The 22860-nt window shown below is 40.8% G+C and overlaps 1 protein-coding gene across 3 annotated transcripts in view; it reads left to right on the forward strand.

Moving 5' to 3' along the window:
* The window catches only part of TXNRD2 (thioredoxin reductase 2), a 59078-nt gene extending 40948 nt beyond the window's left edge, over positions 1-18130 (forward strand). For 2 of the 3 annotated variants that reach the window (XM_075275717.1, XM_075275732.1), the window contains 4 exons: positions 1128-1199; positions 1955-2052; positions 12123-12445; positions 17832-18130. In XM_075275717.1, coding sequence (XP_075131818.1) covers positions 1128-1199; positions 1955-2052; positions 12123-12246 — 294 coding nt within the window. In that variant the 3' untranslated portion in view covers positions 12247-12445; positions 17832-18130. Of the gene's footprint in view, positions 1-1127; positions 1200-1954; positions 2053-12122; positions 12446-16181; positions 16391-17831 lie in introns of all 3 variants that reach the window. The other variant, XM_075275725.1, reaches the window with a different exon arrangement.
* Positions 18131-22860: the final 4730 nt, after the last annotated feature.

Below are 22860 nucleotides of genomic sequence, written 5' to 3' on the forward strand. Positions count from 1 at the left end.
AGACCAGTGGATTAAATAAAATATTTTTTTAACAATCTCCTGAAAATTTTTAGCCTTGGAAGCCAAATATTCAGATTTTATTCTGCTGAGCAAATCAAATGAGTTATTTCCCAATGACTATCCTGAAACTTGTGGCAGATGTTAGTGATAAATGTTGCATAATACAGCAGCTGAGGATATTTGCATGTGATATATGCTGCCATTATCATTTTTTCCACTTATGTTATGATTCATCCATTAATCTTTAAGTCTATTAACACCACCTGCAAGCTTACATATGACAAAAATGTCATCTATCCTGCCCCTTCTCCACTTCCATTTGTATGATTGACACCTGGATACAGTCTGTGACAGAGCTATAGCTGCAGGGCCTTTGTGACGTTTTTTCAACAACTAAGATGAGACTATCCAGGGCTGCACTGAACCTCAGGCAAAATGCAGAGGACATAGCAGAAAATGGTGAGTCAAAGGTTGGTGCAGAATTATGCTGCCTGTGGCTGCGGCGCACTCTTAGCTATCCACAGGTTTGTTCTTGAAGATTCTTATATTTTCAATGAACCAGAAATTGCCTGATCACTTTGGAGTTGCCTTCAAAGTACAAAGAAACATCTAATGTGGTTTTCATGTTCAGAATATCAGGTTAAGTGAGTGATGAAATACTCTCTTACCTACTCCATGTAGATGGTACATCTCTCAGATATAATTTTAGGAATGTTTTAGTTAAATGTCAAACTGTGGAGAATCTTAAAAAGGGTAAAAAAAAAACAACCTTTTTTCATGTATTTTTTTTTTTTTTTAAAGTTGTTGTATTCTTCTACTTACTATGATGAGATATATATATATATATATATATATATATATATATATCTATATATATATATATATATATATATATCTATATATATATATATATCTATATATATATATATATATATATATATCTATATATATATATATATATATATATATCTATCTCTGATCCAAGAATTCCCCTACAAATTGCTGAAGAGTAATGCATAGTTAATACGGTTCTTCCGAACAGTTCTTCAAACTGTTTCATTCTTCATATGGTCACTAGTTTGAAGAAACAAAATTTTGACACATGGCGATATATGTATGTATTGCAGGTATTCCATGCATTTTACAAACCTTTGGAGTTCACAGTTCCTGGAAGAGATTCCTCTCAGTGTTATATTAAGGTGAGAAAACCTTATCCAGCCTCAGCCCATACTGTATGTTATGTAATCTAGTCAAAATATAAGATAAAGACTGTATTATACAGCCAGATCTCAGCCCGCAGAAGTGTTGATCCATGAGAAATACGTTGATCTGCACTCGTGAGTATTGGTCTAATTACACATTCTGATGAAAACTGACTGGGGGAACTATCGCCACTGCGGATGTTTTTCCCCTATTCATCTACATTGATTATTGGTAGCATATCCTGATTATAAAGGCCAATGTGCTGCTCATAGTCTACACCGACCATCAAGCCTTTACTCATTAGTCTGCTGATGAGCAGACAGGACAGGAATAAGCGTTCTAATAGCCCTGAATATCTGACTGTGTAATAGTGCGCTAAGTCTGAAGTCTTTATCCTAGGGAGGCCATTATTCACAAGTCACATGGAATTAGAGCTCTGACCTCGGGTAAACGCATATGAAATAAATTGACACATGGTAGAATGCAAAGCCCAAAATACCGCAGTGTGAAAGCAAGTCTGTGAGACAATGTATTATTACCAAAATTCTTACAACGGGACTTGAGACATTTGAACACATACCTTTGTATGGCATTTTCATTGCTATAACTACTAATTTTTAATACTGTATGGTAGGGACCCCCCAGATCTACCATTTATAGCCTATCCTAAAGATAGGTCATCGATATTGGAAAGTGGATAACCCCTTTAAAATGTGATTTATGACAAATGTTTTATTTTTTATTATTATAGATGATTTGTCTAAGAGAGTCACAACAAAAAATTTTGGGTCTTCACTTCATTGGGCCAAACGCTGGAGAAGTCATCCAAGGATTTGCCCTCGGAATAAAGTATGTATGTTTTATTAATGGAAAGTCTGTATGAATTGTGAGTTAGATATGACAGTGAATAATGCCACAAAAAATTGTGACACACACACACAGGAACACTTCAGAAAGTTAGAGAAATACTGAAAAAGGGATCATTGGATTTTGAATTAAGGAAAAAAAAATATTGTGAAATTACTGTTCTATTTAACATTAAAGTATTTGAGATCTGTTCACATGGTGCAATGCTGCATGTTGGCTGCCATTGTTGTGATGTTGTGCCTGTGAGTTGTGTAGCCCGGAGCCTGAGGGCTTAGACTGGAAGTAGGGGTGCCTTTGGGCTGCTGGTTTGCTCCCACTGCGATCGTGGTGACAACTGCTACACTGTGCGGCTACCAGTAGAATAGGGGCCTGCTATACAGAGGTCACCATAAAGTGGCTAGTGGGCTCGATCTTCATCCAAAGATATACTATTTTTTGTAGATTTTGCTGAGATGCATAGATCCATTTCTAACAGTGGGATGTGTGATCCTTTTGTATATGATGGTGTTCAGTTTGAAATGTCTTATGGAAAATTCTTGGTAATTGCATCCACCGTCTTGTCGAACACTGTCTCTAGGTTGAAGTCCTGAAGATTGATTACTTGAAGTGCTTCTTCTTGTGAAGATTCAAAATATTCACTCAAAGCTTATTCCTATCTGTCATTTAGTGTAACATGTTTACCATTCATTGCAAAAATGAATAGCTTCTGAGAAGATGATTGTAATGGTCCCGATTCATCAGGGCAGCGATTGCTTTGTGAGAGGAATTTTTAACCCCTAAGTGTAGTTTCTAATTACATCAATAAGGAATTTAATGACTAGAAGTTACTTCTCTATACAAGTGACACATTGGCATCTAGTCAGTCCCATTTCACCAGCCTTGCGCTTTGTCTTTTCGCTTGTTTCAACTGTTTAGCTCTTTTATTACCATAGTATGACCATAATATGTATTATCCCAGCTTTTCTGTTCTTGTTCAGCTATATTTCTGTGTTGTCCTGTATGCCTATTGTCAATTTTAAATAGACCAAATTGTTTGGATATTGGCAAATTAATAGTACATATTGGGCAGTATTTACACTAGAATCATGGCTTCTGTTCTTAATGGAGTGATGAGGGATTCATTTTTTTAATGTTTCCCAAAGTATTCTGATTTATCACATTAAGTTATTATTGGTGAGATTTCCATCAAACCCTGACTAAACAGAAGAATGTTGATGTGAACAGTATTTGTATTAATGTAACTTGTAAGTTATTTCAGTTGAAGAGCTACTTTATTGCTTATACAACACCAACATATTCCACTGTGCTTTATAGACCTTGTCAATCCCATATAGGACTCACAATCTACATTCCCTATCACTTTGGAATGTGGGAGGAAACCGGAGTACCCGGTGGACACCCATGCAAACACAGGGAGAACATGCAAACTTGCAGATGTTGTACTTGGTTGGATTGAAACCTAGGACTCCAGAGCTGCAATGCATGTGTTGTACATGAGATTTAAAGAATATCTTGTATGTTTAAGTTTAGTTTCAATAGTTACAGTATATATCAGGTGAGATGGATACAGAGTGTATGTAGTGAGTGTAAAGTATTGCCTCCTTAGACCTCCAGCAGTACAATAGCCATGTTATGAAATCACTTGCCCTCTACTTGGTCTGCACAGGAATGCTGTGTCTTCTGCCAGTGGCATAACGCTTGCAGAGGGTGCTACCAGGTCCAGAGGGTTAAGGGCATCATTATATCAGCCAGGAAGAGATTGATTCCCTGACCACTATATCCACTATACATCTTCAGTAGTAGAGGTTGACATTTATGCTGCCTGTGGAGATCATTGTACTGTACTTTTCAGGCAGTATAGATGAGTGCCGATCTCTGCTGCCGGAGGTGCAACAGCCATGGTTGGCATTATGTGGGACAAACTGGGCAATTGCCGAGGGCCCCCATCCTCAAAGGAGTCCTTGGGATCCAGAGCATCAAGCTTTTGGCCTGATGACTCAAATCCAGGGAGCTCGTCACCTATAATACAGCAGCGAGCTGTAAATTCCCTGCTCTGCCATAGAAGACTGAGTGACGTACAGGTGGCATAATAACATTTCTGCATCGTGCCACCTGTGCCAGACCAGCAGAGAAAGGCTTCAGCTGCTCCACTTACAGAAGGATAGTGGTAAGGTGAGTAAAAGATTTATTGTTTTGGGCTGTAACTGATAAGGGGCTATTATAAGAGATGGATTTTTTTTTTTTATTAAGCCAAGTCTACGATTTATAAGGGGGAGAATATTCTTATGGGCACTATTATAGTGTAGAAACTATTATATTTAGGGGACACTATTAAATATAATGGGAGCTATTATAAGAGGGACGGTTATTTATAAGAGAGAACTATTCATAAGGGTGGCTATTATAAAGGTGAGGTCTACTATATATAATATTTTAGATTGGGATAGGTCATTTCTAATAAATCAGTAGGGGTTCAACACCTGGAACCCCTGCTGATCTGCTCTGCTATGGGAACTTGGTGTTTGTGTGAGCACCATGATATGCCTTTGAGTGGGTCTATCAGCGGTTTTGTGTATGTTATAAGTATCAGCATTGCCAAGAAGTTGTGGTTTTAATTGAATGCATCCTGCAAGTGCCTTCTGGATGTTCTCTGAGGCTGAAGTGCCTTTGGTCCTCTGCAATAAGTTCTCCCCACCTCATCTGCTCGAAGTGATGGCTCTGGTGTCCATCCAGAGTACTCTGTCCAAAGGCAGCTCAGTGTTAGGGAAGTCTCAGAGGACACTCGCCGTAGTGGTGAGCACCAGGCTAAAACTTGATACATGCCGATACTAAGAACACACACCAATGTATGTTTGAAGAGGTCTCTAGGTCTCCTATTTAGTGCTGTGTTTTACGTTTTTAAATTTGCTGACTTCCTTTTTCAATTCGATTCGCTTATCCTAATGTTCAGGATTTGTATTCTTGCTTCCAGGTGATGTTAAATACACTCATTGACTAAAATTAACACAGCAAGGAGTCATTGGAACCGAATTAAACTTTCTCAATGTGACTGTAATGATGTATGTACACATTTACAATTTTAGGCTAGGCTCACATCTGTGCACGGGTCTCCGTCCCTCGGGTCCATATGTTTATAAGCTTTCAAATAACCAGGGCAAGTTTGAACCAATGGCTGTAAATAATCAATGCATTTCCCTACATAATGACACCAAGTTTCTTTCTGCTGAGTGTCTGGAAATGGTGCAGGCAGAGACAGGGATATGGATTGAAGGTGTTGCCTTTGTGGGGATAGTGAACAAGAAACCCATGGAAGCTGCTCGTGCTTGTTGGCACATCAAACGATCCTGTGTACTAGTGGTCTGTTTGGGCCATCCGGAGTCAGTTTGCCGTTTGTGCCCTCAAATAACCACTGCTCGTAACACAGAATAGCCTAGATCAGGGGTAGGCAACCTTTTTTGTTCGGCGTGCCGATTTAAATTAAAAAAATCAAAGATGAGGTCCTCGGAGTGCCGGGCAATAATTGTAAAGCTGACGACACCTACACTAAAGTCATATAGCACAAACCACAACACAGAGGTGCTGTCATTCTGTGCTCCCAGCCACATGCACTTACCACTATTTGCCTGGATACACATGTTCTTTTCCTTTAGAAGCAATGTAAGTACATGCGTAACCCACAATTAGTGGTAATGTATGTGACTGGGAGCAGAGTAAGGTCATACCTGTGGCAGTGGACACTAGCTGTCGGACACTGACGGTAGTGTGGACGCTCCCTAAGTGAAATGCAGATTAATTTCAGTCACTTTTAGTTCCTGGCGGTGCAGTAACAGCAAAACCCCAGCCAGGAATTAATCGGTGTCACACTTTCAACAAAGTGAATGCACTGGTGCCCAGGAACTGGATTTGACTATAATTGCATCTAGTTACAGTGTCACCACCCAATAGAATCACACTTAGGCCGAGGCCACACATTACAGAAATGCTGCTTTTTTATTGCAGATTTGGCTGCATTTTTCTTTCCGTCAAAGCCAAGAATGGCTAGAAAACGAATGGGAAATATATAGGAAGCTTCGTATATGTCTCCCTCCTGCTCAATCTACTCCTGGCTTCGGCTCAAAAAAACAGCAAAATCTGCAACGAAAAAAAAGCTGTTTCTTCAACGTGGGGCTTTAGCCTAAGGCCCTTACGTTGTTGGAACACAGCTTTTTTTGTTACATATTTTGCTGTGTTTTTCTGAGCCTAAGCCAGGAGTGGATTGAGCAGAAGGGAGACGTATAAGAAGCTTCCTATATATTTCCCATTCCTTCTGTAGCCATTTTTAGCTTTGGTTGAAATAAACCGCATCAAAATCTGCAACAAAAACGCTGCGTTTCTGCAACGTGGGGCCTCAGCCTTGCGCCTCCTGCATACAAATGGCACGGATGTGGTTTTCACTGACCTATATGTTAAAATGATGATGATGTATAGGACAGATATAGGGGATGTATAGGACAGATATAGGGGATGTATAGGACGGACACATATAGGGGATGTATAGGACACGTATAGGGGATGTATAGGACAGATATAGGACCTGCTCAATAGTTTTCAGCTCTTCAATTTGGCCCAGATACACAGCCACAAAAAGAATGGCTGTATATATGGGTCAATTGAAATATATAGGTCTGTACTTTTATCCACAGTTGTAGATAAAGAGTCTGGTCATGTGCATTGCAGGTTACAACTCAATGTGCCTCATATTAATAGCAGTTAACCAAATCATGTCCCTCACATTAACCCCCTGTGTGCTTTACATAAGGGACACTGATATGTGAGACATATGGAGGTAATAAGTGAATATCTTCATTATATAGGTCCTTTATTAGCACCTCCATATGTCTCACATATCAGTAACCCTTATGTGAGCCACACAGGGTTAATGTTAGGGACATGATGGAGTTAACTGTTATTAATGTGAGGCACATGGAGTTACTAAAACTAAAGTAATAACCCCAAATGCCTGACATTAATGAGAATAGTTAGTAACACACGTACCTGGTGTTTTTACTTTCACTTTGCTTCTCCTCCTCAGGCTGCAGACGTCAGGAGCTTCTCCTCACGTGTAGCAGCAGGTCCAGGGAGCCCTTATCCTGTGCAGTGAGAGGCTCACCTCTGATTGGTGGGCAGGGAGAGAAGGGGGCGTGTCCTACACAGCAGCTCTACCAGAGCACTGAAGGGACGCTCTCTCTCAATTAGTGTATGAAAGTTGCGGGCTGGCTGCCGTGCCAACAAAATATGCCTCGCGTGCCAGTCTTGGCACGCGTGCCAGGGGTTGCCGACCCCTGGCCTAGATGGTGGCCAGATCAGTGAAACAAAAGTCCTGTTTCTCCCAGTCCAATGATGTGCTCCCTCTCAAAGTCTGTCAGCTGAGCAAAATGTCTTGCATGACAGACGCATGTCTAGAAGTCCACGATCTCTCCCCAAGATGTACACTACCAAAAAATAGCCTCTGAGAGCCTTTTTATAGATGGAAGCGATTTTATGCCCTGTGTAATGTTGTTCCTGTTTTATCCCTCTTAGGAATGTATAAATTGAGAACTGGGTGTAGGAACACACCTCTTTGACAGGTGAATAGTAATACCTAGTTGTCAATTTACCAGTATATTTCCAGGAGGAATAACAGAGGAACAATAGAACACAAATTTAAAATTGGGGAGAAATTACACGTATTAACTAAATCAGACATGTCAGGATAGGTGGCAGATAAAATGTGAACAGCAGTACTAGTTCTATACTTATGTGCTGTCCTTATTGTATGGTGTACATACACTCACCGGCCACTTTATTAGGTACACCTGTCCAACTGCTCGTTAACACTTAATTTCTAATCAGCCAATCACATGGCGGCAACTCAGTGCATTTAGGCATGTAGACATGGTCAAGACAATCTCCTGCAGTTCAAACCGAGCATCAGTATGGGGAAGAAAGGTGATTTGAGTGCCTTTGAACGTGGCATGGTTGTTGGTGCCAGAAGGGCTGGTCTGAGTATTTCAGAAACTGCTGATCTACTGGGATTTTCACGCACAACCATCTCTAGGGTTTACAGAGAATGGTCCGAAAAAGAAAAAACATCCAGTGAGCGGCAGTTCTGTGGGCGGAAATGCGTTGTTGATGTCAGAGGAGAATGGCCAGACTAGTTCGAGCTGATAGAAAGGCAACAGTGACTCAAATGGCCACCCGTTACAACCAAGGTAGCCAGAAGAGCATCTCTGAACGCACAGTACGTCGAACTTTGAGGCAGATGGGCTACAGCAGCAGAAGACCACACCGGGTGCCACTCCTTTCAGCTAAGAACAGGAAACTGAGGCTACAATTTGCACAAGCTCATCGAAATTGGACAATTGAAGATTGGAAAAACGTTGCCTGGTCTGATGAGTCTCGATTTCTGCTGCGACATTCGGATGGTAGGGTCAGAATTTGGCGTCAACAACATGAAAGCATGGATCCATCCTGCCTTGTATCAACGGTTCAGGCTGGTGGTGGTGGTGTCATGGTGTGGGGAATATTTTCTTGGCACTCTTTGGGCCCCTTGGTACCAATTGAGCATCGTTGCAACGCCAAAGCCTACCTGAGTATTGTTGCTGACCATGTCTATCCCTTTATGACCACAATGTACCCAACATCTGATGGCTACTTTCAGCAGGATAATGCGCCATGTCATAAAGCTGGAATCATCTCAGACTGGTTTCTTGAACATGACAATGAGTTCACTGTACTCCAATGGCCTCCACAGTCACCAGATCTCAATCCAATAGAGCATCTTTGGGATGTGGTGGAACGGGAGATTCGCATCATGGATGTGCAGCCGACAAATCTGCGGCAACTGTGTGATGCCATCATGTCAATATGGACCAAAATCTCTGAGGAATGCTTCCAGCACCTTGTTGAATCTATGCCACAAAGAATTGAGGCAGTTCTGAAGGCAAAAGGGGGTCCAACCCGTTACTAGCATGGTGTACCTAATAAAGTGGCCGGTGAGTGTATATTGTATGGTATAACAGTCCATATTTAGAGGAAAAACTTTGCTTTACACAATAATAAGAAAAAAAAAGTAAATCCGCATAGCAAAGCCTCTTATCCTTCCAGTTCTCAAAAGAGAAATTACAGGTTAATCTAGCATTCATCTAGGTAAATTATGTCTTCCTTTACGTTTTTACACATCTTGCTGTAACTTGTCATTTGTTTTCACACACATAGCACTTCATTTTTTAGACAGCATGGAAATGAGATTACTGCTGTTGTAGCTGCAGCTCCTGATCGATTGCTCAGTTATGTCAGTCTATAGCTGCAGGCTGGCAGGAGAGAAGCAGTCTGACATAGTGTTTGGAGCATCTGATCAAAGACAGACCTTAGAGAAGTTCAGGGCCAGACAGGCTGACACAATCCTCTATGCTTCCTCTACAAACGTTCTGTTACTCTTCTGCTACTAATTGTATATGTAGATCAAATGTCTATATGGCGCTGTACATTTGTGCCCAACAAAGAATCTGCAACTTTTTAAAGAGGTTTTCCAGGCAGAAAATATTGTTGTTGTTTTTTTTGTTTTTTTTAGAAAGGTTAATGGGATAATAAGTACACCCTTATACCTTTAGCAGTGTTTAGAGTGATTTCTGGGTGTCCCTGGCAGCTACTAGCATCATCTGTCTTTGTTTACTTTTCTTGGGGTCCATTCACACGGAGGAAAATGGTGCTGAATTTGTTGCTGAATTTCAGCGCTGAAAAAAAAAAAACCTTCCAATGACTTCAATGGTTATCTGCTAACAGAACTGAAATTCTGCTAGCAGATAAAGGAACCCGGTGAAGTCAATGGGGGGCATTTTTTTTAGCACTGAAATTCAGAACCAAATTCAGCGCCATTTTCCTCCGTATGAATGGACCCTTAGTGTCCTGCTGTGCAGCTTCCTGTATAGCTGCTGCACTAGTTCCCTCTCACTCAGTCCCCCTCCTATCTCACTGCGTTACATCCCTTAAGTAGCGGGGCCAACCCTCATGGTCCCGTGAACTGCGGTTTTAACCGCACATCTATTATGCGATTGTGCTAAATTTACTTACCTCCTGATGAACAGTTAGGGAAACGCGTCGAGGCAATTTATATTATAGTATTTACTAGGTGAGGGTCTTGTGTGTAGCAGCCTGGTCCCAGAGGATCGACGAGACCAGTAGCAACAGCAATATCACTAAGACAGGACTCACCATTTACTCACCATAATTTATTTAGCTACAATGTTGTCTAAATGACATTCCAATGTTTTCATACTAGTATGCTGGTGTTGATTATGGAGTTATTAGTTCCTAGTATAGGGTTTGTTGCTTGCAAGCACTAAAAGTGGTAAACTCAAAACATTTAAATGAGGGTTGAACACCACAGCTAATTTAACCCTAAGGGTAACTCTGACACATGAAAATAGGCCCAGCAGAGCTAGTCTTTACTTATTTTACTTGGGGATTTTCGTGTTTTAAACAGAAGCAATAAAACTTAAATTTTAATAGGGACCTTTCTGAATTTAGTTACAAAAATTTTCCCTATAACCTGTGTATTCCCTCCTCCAGAACTGAAATTCTGCTAGCAGATAAAGGAACCCGGTGAAGTCAATGGGGGGCATTTTTTTTAGCACTGAAATTCAGAACCAAATTCAGCGCCATTTTCCTCCATATGAATGGACCCTTAGTGTCCTGCTGTGCAGCTTCCTGTATAGCTGCTGCACTAGTTCCCTCTCACTCAGTCCCCCTCCTATCTCACTGCGTTACATAACCCTCCCTGTCTCACTAGCCTAGCCCCTCCCACCCTTCTTGTCTCACTAAGACTACCGCTCCACCCCATTATTAGCCTGTCCCCCTAGCTAACATATTCTGCCCAATGGTAGAAGACAGGAAGAATGGAGGAGCCGTCCCGGGCTCCAGGGATATGGGTAATTATAGATTTTTTTTTTTATTGAAAATTAGAAGTTAGGTGGGGGGAGAGAAGGGGTTAATTCTCTGTTTATACTGGACAACCCCTTTAATCTCAATGATGTATAAATAGGTACAATTGCATTCTGCTTTCTAAATGTTCTATGCTACTGTACACATTGTGGAGATTTAATCCACCCAGAGTTATAGCTAAGAATTCCTTCACCTGGGGCGGAATTTCAGTTTTCTTTTCTAGTCTTGTATCCTAATACTTGCCCGTGGACACCCAAATGCATCACCTGTTCACCCTGCTCAACACTTTTTCCTTGCCAGTATTTTTTCTTATCATAACACACACTTACATCTGACCAATGCATCTATAACCTCACAAGAACATTATATATATATATATATATATATATATATATATATATATATATATATATATATATATATATAATATATAAACACATATGGGCACACACGGTTTTATATACTGCTAGAAAGCTGACAGTGCACTGAACTCAGCGAACTGTCTGCTTTCCCGTTCTGTGCTCCGGGAGAAGGGATATCTTTGCTGTTACCGATGCTGCTTCACTGTCAGAAAGGCGTTCCTGACAGTTTAGCTGGGAACGCCCCTCCTGACAATACTGTATATAGTGCTATACATCAGAGGGGGCATTCCTTACCACTCAACTAAGACGCTGAGCGGTGAGGAACCCTACCTCCACCTCCTGACAGTACTCACCCATAGACTAGCACTGGGGCGCAATGTCTGCTTTCTAGTGGTATTTAAACCCGCATGCGCCTGAGGACATGAAAGGTCTCCTTTAAAGAGGTATTCTAGACAATTCCTACTTGATAGACTGGTCACTTGACAATAAGCTGACTACAAAGTGTTCCCCTATTGGCATACCCATGGATCAGCAGTAAGCTGTGGGGAAACATAGCAGTAAGGGTATATGAAAATGGATAATCACACAGACCACATGTAGTGAATGGATTTGACTGTGCTAGAGCCCCTCTAGTGATCTGTTCATGCAGCCCTGCCTTGTAAAAGTGTGCCGCCATTAATGACATTTTCTTACCATGATAACATATAATTCCTATCTTTTGGCTTACAGGTGTGGTGCCACCTATTCTCAGTTAATGAGTACAGTGGGTATACATCCTACATGTGCCGAGGAAGTGACTAAACTGCACATCACAAAACGTTCAGGACTAGACCCCACGGTCACTGGTTGCTGAGGTTAATCGCCATCTCTGAAAAGGAAAGGAACCATCTGTCTGTATGAAAATGGGAGAACTGTCATCATGTTTCTTACATATTCGTGTCTCATAATGTATCATGTACTGAGGAGTTAATAACATTGTGCTCAGCTATGTAGTCTAATACTCCGAACATCCAGGAGGTGGAACTGCAGACTAGAAGATGCTGGAGTCACAGGTACGTAGAGAAATTGTATCTAGCAATGCCTGCTACAGAACAAAACATGACAGGAACTCTGCTATATTTAGAGTTCATTCATTATAAAAGAGCAAGTATGAGTGACGATGAGAGGCCTCCTTACATTTCCTCCAATACAGCATAAAACATCTATCACCGCTTTCTTAATACCAGTCTTCCACTGGATCGCATTCATTTGTCTCAACCTATTCATTTACACTCATTTAAGGTTTTTGTTCTCATTTGTTACACTTTCTTTTCCAGCAAAACATTAAAGTTCTAATCTCAGAGAAAAAACAAAGAAATACATTTCCTCCATTTGTAATAGAGGAAAATATCAGTGCAGCTAAACTTCTTACCGAGTGCTTTCTTTCCAGATGATCCCCCTTGCTACCGCATCCCGGTGACCACCCTCTGAATCATACAGTGGCGGGTATTTATCCGGACTCTTCAGACTATTTTTTTTTTTTTTTTAGAGTTCTTTTTTCAATTTTTATGCTGTATGCACAAGATTTATCAGCACTTTGCTTTTTTGCTGGCGAATGGTTTAACTGGAGTAACTTTTTAATACGGTTTTTAAAAAGATGCATAAAAGGAGCAACTGTACATGGGCGGCATAAAAAACCCAAAACATCTGAAGTGGAATCACAGTATCCTTGAATTTGCACAATATTTATTATGCACTTGCACCTTTTTAGTAAATTAGGTACATGGGAATATAGGGCAAAAATGTAATAATAGATGGGGAATTCAAAAAGGGTGGTGTAGTATTATAGACTCTGCGTCCATAACCGAGAGACTATAACAAATTCATTAACATAAACGGTACAATTCCTATACGTTTTAGGTTTATACGTCAACTGTTCTATGTGATTTCCATTAGTGACACAGCAGATATCCATGTGGTAGTTCAGATGCATGCCACCATGTCCTCAGATATTGACTCCACTGTTTCAGTGATGCGTCATGTCAGATCATTTATATCCTGCGTTGGGTAGGGAGGGGAGGGGGGAGTTGCAGGGTGGTAGATGTGAGGGTGGTGAAGTCCAGTGCTCCATTGGTGAATTGTTGTTTATGATGCGGATGATCCAACATTCTAGTTTCTTTCATGTATCCTCAAACAACCACATGGAAATGTGTAGATGCCCCATTCTACTAATAGATTAATGTAATGTAATTCTGACTTGTAGAGAATAGATAAATCTTAGATTGATAGTGAGTGTTTTTAAGTTGATAAATTTGTGTTATATCTTCTTAGTTATAAATGCAGAGGCTATCATTTTGCAACATTGTCTTTTTTAATGACCCTTAACTTGAAGAAGTGAGCGCCTAATAAGATTATCTGCACTGATATTTACCTTTTGCAAAGTTTTGGAAATATTGGTCCCTTTCCCATCCATCTGTCAGCTTGTTTTCTCTATTCTATAGAAATTTAAAGCATAACTAAACTCTTAAAGGGGCTCTATCATTGGAAAAAGTCATTTTTAGCTAATCACATCCTTGCATAGCCTTTAGAAAGGCTATTCCACACCTACCTTTAGTATGTAGATTGCCTCAGTAGATTTTGAATATATCCGTTTTTATTCATATGCTAATTAGCTTTTCTGTGCACCCCAGAAGTCTCTTTGTGCATCATCTTCTGTATATACAGCTCAGGCTGCTGCTGCTGAGTCCTCCTGCCTGCTCTCAAACATAGCACACACCATAGAGAAGAGAGCTGGCTGACAACTTCCTGTGTATGCTGGAGCCTAATTAGCATATCAATAAAAATTGACTTATTTAAAAACTACTGAGGATAGGTTCACACTAGCGTTCGATCTCCATTCTGTGGTTTCCGTCTTCTGCATGCAAACCTGTCAGTCCAGGTCCGGTCATGAGCGGCGGTGAGCGTTTTATGCTCTCCGCAGCGAAACCGATTTTTTTTTTTTAAACCGGACACAGAGTACTGCATGTCTGACTCTGTCCAGATTTTAAAAAACGGTTTCGCGGCGGAGAGCATAAAATGTTCACCGCCACTCACAGCCGGACAGCTTTCTCACCCATTCAAATGAATGGGTGAGAGAGTCCTGCAGCTTTCCGTCTCCTGCTCTGTTTTGTGCAGGAAACGGAAACCTGCAGAACGGAGACCAGAAGCAGATGTGAACGAGCCCTTAGGCTATTTACATACTAAAGGTAGGTGTGGAATAGACTTTCTATAGGCTATGCAAGGATGTGATTAGTTAAATATGACTTTTCCCAATGATAGAGCCCCCTTAAACCACTTTTAATTTTCTGGCAATATTTTTGGTCAGTAATATGTTATTAATAAATTTTAGTTCCTTTCCATGAAATCCTGCACTTTTTTCCTCTTTCCCTTACTTCTCTGTGGGAGGTTGTACCTTGCTTTATACAGTGTACTGCAATGTGTTTGTAATGAAGAGAAGATATGGGTGGGGAGGGTCACTTCAAACAAATATATCTTGTGCTATGTAAAACATAAAAACTTGCTTTTGATGTCATATGAAAGACACCCCCTCCACTAGTTAGTACGCTTGTTATTCCAGTGGATAATGATATCTGATTTTTTTTTTTTTTTTTTTTTTTTTGGGGGGGGTATTTTTATCTGGGGTATTATATGGCATATCCTTTCTTGAGGGTAGGGGTCACTGTTAATGGAGAGGTGGCCATGCATATATGTCTTTCTCTATTTACTTTTATGGGAGTGCCTGTAGACCTGGCATTCCCTAGATGGAAATGCTCCTTTAAGGCGACTTTTTTTTTGTTTTTTTTCCCAGTACATGTTAGGTCATTTCTGGCTCAGCCAATTAGCTTATATCACCTTGATATCAACACCTGTGTGTTTACAGCCTTATATAATGGGTGTATAAGAAGATGGGAATGATGTCACTCTGACTTCATACGTAATGATTCACTACAGGGAACAAGCACATTAACTTTCCATGATCCTTTGGCACCCAAGTGTGAGGCAGAATAATGTTCCTCTACAATCCAAGTGCTATTTCACTAGGAGATCGGTGGCTTGTTGCTAGCTATATTAAATCTGCCTCTCTATAGATTAATGTCCCTTTCTGCAGCTCGCTCAGAAGTCTGCATCATTTCAACTACTTTACAGGAGGAAACAGATTGAGAACAAAAATACTTTTGGATTTCTGCCTGTAATTTGCGGCTATGCTCCTAAATATTCTTGAAAGCCGCATCACGCTCCTAGCCACCATCAAAGGCTTACTGTCTCCTTTAGTACAATAAAAAATAACAGAGGACATCCTGAGGAAACCGTGTCCTAATATCACTAGCCTGGCATGTCTTCCCCACAAGGAGATCTGAAAAATTACATCTGACATTGAATGTGCCATTAGCCCAGGAGCATGTATAGTGATTTCACAAGGCTCGGGATATCTGAGCTCATGATCTGCGTGCGTGATTTCCAGGTGGGATTTGGGAGTCCCAGTTCTTACTGTAATGAAAACAAAAGCTTGTACTTTTCACTCACGCCATGAGCTATTTAAAGTGAGCTGCTTATCCTGCAGCGTGTACATTGGTCACTTTTACAGACATTTTTTGATGGATATTTATTTTCTTGCACATCATTTCCTTACAATATTTTAATATGCTAAGAAGTTATTTTCATAATTTTTTAACTTGGAATACATGTCCATAAAATCTGATGCAAAAAGATTAATTTCCATATAGATGAGCACAATTTTTTAATTCTTTAACTTTTTTTTGCTTGCAACAGATATGTGTCCAATAATCAGTATAATGGTGTTGTCAGGAAAGCCCTCTCTCAAGTACACTGCGTTCAGGCCTTACAATATCCTGAAGATTTCCCAATGTTTACCTATGACGAAAGCTTGAAATATGCCGCTGTGTGTCATAAAGTTGCCCAGGGAATCCAATTTGCACTATATGCTCTTATTTATACAGACTCCAATGCAAAAACATGTAGTAGGTTTTGCTTTCCTTTCCAGTTGATACATACAAAAGGAGCTTTTTGTGGCATATATACCTAACATACTAACTGGCTTCAAAATGAATACATCATTGTTTTACTTTTAAAATATTAATAATAATTTGAATATTACATATTTATCATGTATCAAGATTTTTAATATTAAATACTACCGGTTACATTTTGATCTAGTATATTGTTGATGATAACTGTGTGTGAGTTCCTAGTAGGGTGAGGTAGGTTTTAATTTAGCAACACCACCGGCCTGGCTTTACAATAAGCATAAATCCATTGAGAGGTAAAAAGCATAAAAATTTTGCAGTTGTGAAGAAAAGGTAATATTTTGGGGTACGCACAACTTGGTATTTTTAATGTTTATTAAAGGCAGCCTTTTAGGTCTATTTGGAACACTAAACTATTCACAGGTCCTTATGGATTGGTGGTTTAGTGTCCAAGATAGCTCTCTTGTAATCCAGACCTTGGGCATATGTGCAGTTAAGCTGAGATTGTGTTTCCCAGGGTCCAGAATACCAGTCCTGAGTCTGATGAGACTCATCGGACACATGTCTAGATAAGTATAAAGGTTTGGGTTAGTTCACTGTCGACACAAAGAGGTTACTGTAGGGCTATTTGGGACACTAAGCCACCGTCCCATAAGGGCTTGTGGGTGGATTAGTGTCCCAAATAGACCTGACAGACTCCCTGTAAAGGGAATATCTGAAATAGAAATATCCTTCATATTTGAATGTGATAAAATAATAAAAGAAGAAATATGCCTTTGAACAAATATCTGCTGAACTCTCTCACCAATTGTCATTTCCTTTATCGGGAGACACTAGGAGACAGAAACTGTCCAGGAAGTGATACAGTAGCAGAACCAGAGCAGCGGGGATCGCTGGGTGTATGACTTCTTTTACTATTTTAACCCATTTTGAGTTTGACAGAGATTTCTCACTGGAATCCCCTTTTATATGGGGATACAAAAATAGCAGTTCTGCTATTTGTCTTCTGTCAGTCACCACACAGTACAATATTATGATGCCAAATATGTTATTTTTTAGCTGTTATTACTTTTATTTCATCAAAATAGTGTTTAGCTTTTGTGATACCACTTTTATTTTATTAAGTTTCTTGTAACTTTTTTTTTGCTGTTAAACTATATCCTAACATGACATACTATTAGGTAATTATTGGATGAGTTTGGTTGTAATTTAAAGGGGATGTATGATTATATCGAGAACAGTTTGGTGTATGTTTTTTTTTAAATTGCCAGTAACTGACATATACTGATACTGCTAAAGATAAAAATGACTGTTATGTATGCAGGACTAGTTGTGACATTAGGAAGTCTTATAATGGCTGAGAAATGAGCAGCCATTACTACTTGTAAACAAGCCTTTGGTAACATTGCTGATACAGTTTATCTTTTCCTTTTAGAGACTTCCCATTTTGATGCACGCACAGAATGAAGGACATCAGCTGCCTTGTAGGTGAACATATCCCCAATATCAAAGAATACCAAATGCAAACTTGAAGATATGTCAGTTGGATAAGTAATGATGTTATACATGACTGATGTCCTCCTTCTCCATGCAGACAGAACTATGGTCTGTACTTTCAGAGATGGTCAAATCTTCTAGAACAGAAACAGATTATGATACCAGTATATGACGGCTTGTGTATAAACTCACCCTGTGAGGTGCATCAGCCAGAGAACCTGCTGGATCCTTTGTGTAATCTGTTTAATCATTAATAAATAATAAAACAATTTCTTATCTCAGGAGTGGGTGAATGAATTAACTTTAGAATCCACAATCCAGCTCTCCATACACATTAGATATATATTGACTGAACCATCTCATTTATACTGTATGTGGTCTCTCCTTTCTCTTCTAAGACAGCAGATGTCAACGACAGTAAGGTTTTGGCAGGATCTTTCTAGGGAATAAATGACCCCTCCCTTTCACATCATATGTACCTTCTGCTGAGCCTAGTATACAAGTGGTACAAAATATCTAAAGTGTATGGCCAAACTAAGGTTAGGGCCCACGTTGCGAAAAGCCTGCATTTTACATTACCTGCAAAGTGGATGGGATTCTGGCAAATCCATTCCACACTCAAGTGAATGGAACTGAGCTGCAGTACACAGCGCCTACAATATGTACAGCTCTGTGTTTGGTATTGCATTAGGAGACTGCAGCATTTGGTAACCCTCATCAATCACATACACTCATTGGTCAAAAGTCATGGGAAGGCAAGTCCCAGTGCCAGTTGTGACGCAATGCGGCTTATGGCGCTAGTGTCGCCGGGATATTTGAGCAGTCTGATGCAGACAGGTGTCTCGTGAACATGGCAGCACGTCGCGAGATAAGTGACTTTGAATGTGGGAACGTAATCGGTGCAAGACACACGGGGCATTGCATTTTGAAGATTACCTGGAAATTTGGGTTTCCGAGGTCAACAGTCTCTCGGGTAGACCTGCAATATTGCAAAAACAACGTTGGCAACTGTGTAAATCGGCGCATCGGTTGACCACTAGTGTTCGATGAACGGACATCACGTCACCTCCGCAGAGTCGTAGAGGGCTCTCGATGGTCTACTGTGGGTCAAATCATTGACAATTTGAATGTGGGGCACCAGGACCCCATTTCCACCAGGACTGTACGCCGAGAAGTGCACCGCATAGGCTTCAACTGTCGATGCCTGACTCATGTCCCTTTGCTGACGCCGCAACACAGAGCTCAAAGACTGGCATGGGCCTGCAACCATCGTCATTGGACCATGGAACAGTGGTGGCACGTGGCCGGGGCCTGGCAGGGGGGGTCTTTTGAGACCCCCAAGTATAATGATCAGAGGCCCGGGAGAGGTAAGGGAACATAAAAAACACAGTTACTTACGTCTCCACAACAGGCATCGGGCCTAGTTGTGTGACATCCTGACGTCATTGAAGATGGCTGACACCACCGAGGAGTGCAGCGGAGATGGAGATAGGTAAGTGACAGTGTTTTTTGTATTTGTATCTCCCCCTCGGTTTCCGATTATTATACTCTGGGGTCTGAAAAGATCCCCGAGTATAATAATTGTTTATGAATGTTCATTAAGGGGCATAATACTTTGTGCAGGGGCCACAATACTGTGTGCAGGGGCCACTATGGAGCATAATACTGTGTGCAGGGGCCACAATGGGGCATAATACTGTGTGCAGGGGCCACTATGGGGCATAATGGAGCGCACAGGAATGCGGGGGGGGGGGGGTCGGTCGGTCGAGGTCTATGGGGGGGGGTCATGTCAAAATTTCCCCATGGGGCCCCGTCATTCCTAGTAACGCCACTGAGTGTGGCATATGCCCAATGAAGCCATGGATCCTACATGCCAACAGAGACATGTCCAGGCGGGAGGTGGCTCCGTTATGGTCTGGGCCATGTTCACATGGTCGCAATTGGGCCCCATTGTCCGGGTACAGGGATCAGTGACCATTGCGCGATACGTGTAACTTATGGCAGACCATCTGCACCCCTTTCTGGTGTTGGAGTTCCCTGATGGGGATGCTGTGTACCAACAGGACAATGCAACATGTCATCGCTCATTGGTGGCATGGGACTGGCTTAAGGAACACACCAGTGACCTCACGACCCTCGACTGGCCTCCACGCTCGCCCGTCCTCAACCCCATAAAGCATTTATGGGATGCTGTGGATACCAGTGTCCACTCCATGGACCCAGCACCAACTACAAAGGACCAATTGCAGGCTGCAGTGCAGACTGTGTGGATCAATATCTCTCAGAACTCTTCCAACACCTCGTGGAGTCCATGCCCCATTATCTTGTTACAGTTATCAGGGCTGTTGGAGGGGCAACACGCTATTAACGGCACATCCGGTACCTTCCCATGACTTTTGGCCACTCAGTGTATTAATGACATATCCTAAGGGTAGGTAAGTCAAAGTCTCAGAAAATCCCTTTAAGCCTGGCTTTATCTAGGACCACTCACTGACACAAAATGGAGACATTTATCCTTCCCTACAGTCAGGCAGTTCTGCTGTGTAGATCATCATTTTATAAAGGGTCTTCCAGTGACCAGTCTCTCATATACACATTTTGATTTACATCTAGCCATCTTATCAGTTGTCAGGATGAGATTGTGTAAGGACACCCATAAAGTGGTTGCTCATAGGTACCGGGGGATATTTCTGTAGCAGAGTAAGGCAGAAGTTTCCATATTGTAGGTCACAAACTTCTGCTTTTGGTCAAGGGTCTGTGAGATTTCAGGGTCTATTTGAGAGAGCATATGTAAGTCGGTCTCTGTATAAACTGTTCCTCCTCCATGTCTATATCCTAGCTGTGAGCTCTGTAAAACTTGCTGGAATAAGAACCCTAATTAGATCCAAGGTGTGGAAACTTGGTGTTCTCATTACCTCCGACCTGACTCAACAAGTTCCTCTATTATAGCAATAACAGGTAGCAATTATTAAGCATGTAACAGGAAACAATTTGACAAGATTGAGAGACAGTGTGTGTTTTTTTCTTTTTATTTCCTATAGCCTGGCCTGACTACCTATCAATCTATTTTTTGGATGCTAGAAATTTTCAACATCTGTGTTTTGCAGTACTTATAAAATAACACCTGTATTGCTATAGCAGTCAACACATGTCAAAATAGGAGGCAACACAATGTAAATGTATATGAGCTGACTATAACATGTCCTGCTAGTTTGTAGCTGCCTTCTAAAAAGCTTGGGCATCCAGTTTTCGGTTCTCATATATGGCAGGAACTGAACTTCAGATTTAGTATTTGCATGAAATGTTTGTTACTTGGACGCTGCCTGGTTGTAAAAGACTGTAGACAGGTTATGTAGAAACCGTGTGGATACAACATTAAGGATAATCTGAAATGTTATTTTCATGTAGAAATTTGGCCAACATAGAATTATGACCTCTGTATGATCTGTATAATAAACTGGCCTGTAAGGGTAAGTACAGATTAAGCAGCTGCCTATGTGCAATAGTTAATAGTTTAAGTTTCATCTAATGTGTGTAGCAGCTGCTCTGTCTATGCTTGTGTTAAAGGGGCTCTATCATTGGGAAAAGTTATTTTTAACTAATCACACCCTATCATAGCCTTTAGAAATGCTATTCCACACCTACCTTTAGTATGTAAATTGCCTCAGTGGTTTTCGAATAAGGTTTTTATTCATATGCTAATGAGCTTCCAGCCAGCACAGGAAGTTCCCAGCAGCACTCGTCTCTTCTATTATCTCCTATGTCTGTGTGTAAACAGGAAGCTGAGTCATCATTATCAGCAGCAGCCTGTGTTGTATACACTCATAGGAAACAATAGCAAAGAGGGTGCACGATGCATCGTGCACCCAGTCTAATTAGCATATGAATAAAAACGGATTTATTAAAAAACCACTGAGGCAATTTACATACTAAAGGTAGGTGTGAAATAGCCTTACTAAAGGCTATGCAAGGATGTGATTATCTAAAAATGACTTTTCTCAGTGATAGAGCCCCTTTAACCACTTCAGTACCGGGCCAATTTGTGGTCCAGGACCAGACACATTTTAGGTTTATTTTGTATGTGCGGTTTTGAGGTCTGTAACATTTTTCCCGTATGTCTCAGTCAACTAATTTTTGCGTCTTTTTTCGGGGACACATAGGGCTTTATTTTTATGTTATATTTATTTTCGAATGTGTTTTAAAAAAATTTTATATCTGGGAAAATATAAACAAAATAGGAGGGAAATTGTGTCTGGTTTTCAATTTATTTTTTTTTTTAAATTTAATAACACAAAGTGTCACTGAAAAACTTTATAAAATAGTTTTTCCTCTCCGTTACGGTAATTTTTATTTTGTATGGTGTCGTCGGGGGTGGGGCTATAACCTTTAATAACGGCGTTTTATTAGCGTATTATTTATTTATTATTATTATTTTATTTACATTTTTTTAAAAACTTTTTTATTATATTTTTTTTATTTTTTTTCCAGATTGTGTCCCCATAAAGTCATAAGAGACCTTTGGGGACATCTGATCACTTTTTTTTTTGTACTGGAGGCTGATTTCTCCTATAACTGGGGCTGGTACATTTAACCTCAGATACAGGAGAAATCCAACCTCTTGCACGCTGCTACATGGTATACAGAGCTGATCTGAGTCCTGTAGGACCCAGCAGCTCTGGCAGGACACTGAGCCCGACGGATCACGTGTCTGCCGGGTCAGAGGGCAGCTGATTTATGGCTGCGTCCATAGCTGTGTATACAGTGCTCATTGAGTGCTGTATACACAGCGATCGAGATAGCAGGGGAGGTAATAAATCTTCCCTGCTATCTCTCTAGGAGCTCCGGCTGAAGTTACAGCCGGCTCCTAGTGAAAGCAGCTACACGGTCTCCGTGCAGCTGCTGTGTTCTGGTGGACGTACAGGTACATCCTGGCAGAACTAGGCAACCACTTCCTGGACGTATATAGT

The sequence above is a fragment of the Leptodactylus fuscus genome, chromosome 1 (assembly GCF_031893055.1).
Source record: "Leptodactylus fuscus isolate aLepFus1 chromosome 1, aLepFus1.hap2, whole genome shotgun sequence".
In the NCBI taxonomy this organism is placed as follows: Eukaryota; Metazoa; Chordata; class Amphibia; order Anura; family Leptodactylidae; genus Leptodactylus; species Leptodactylus fuscus.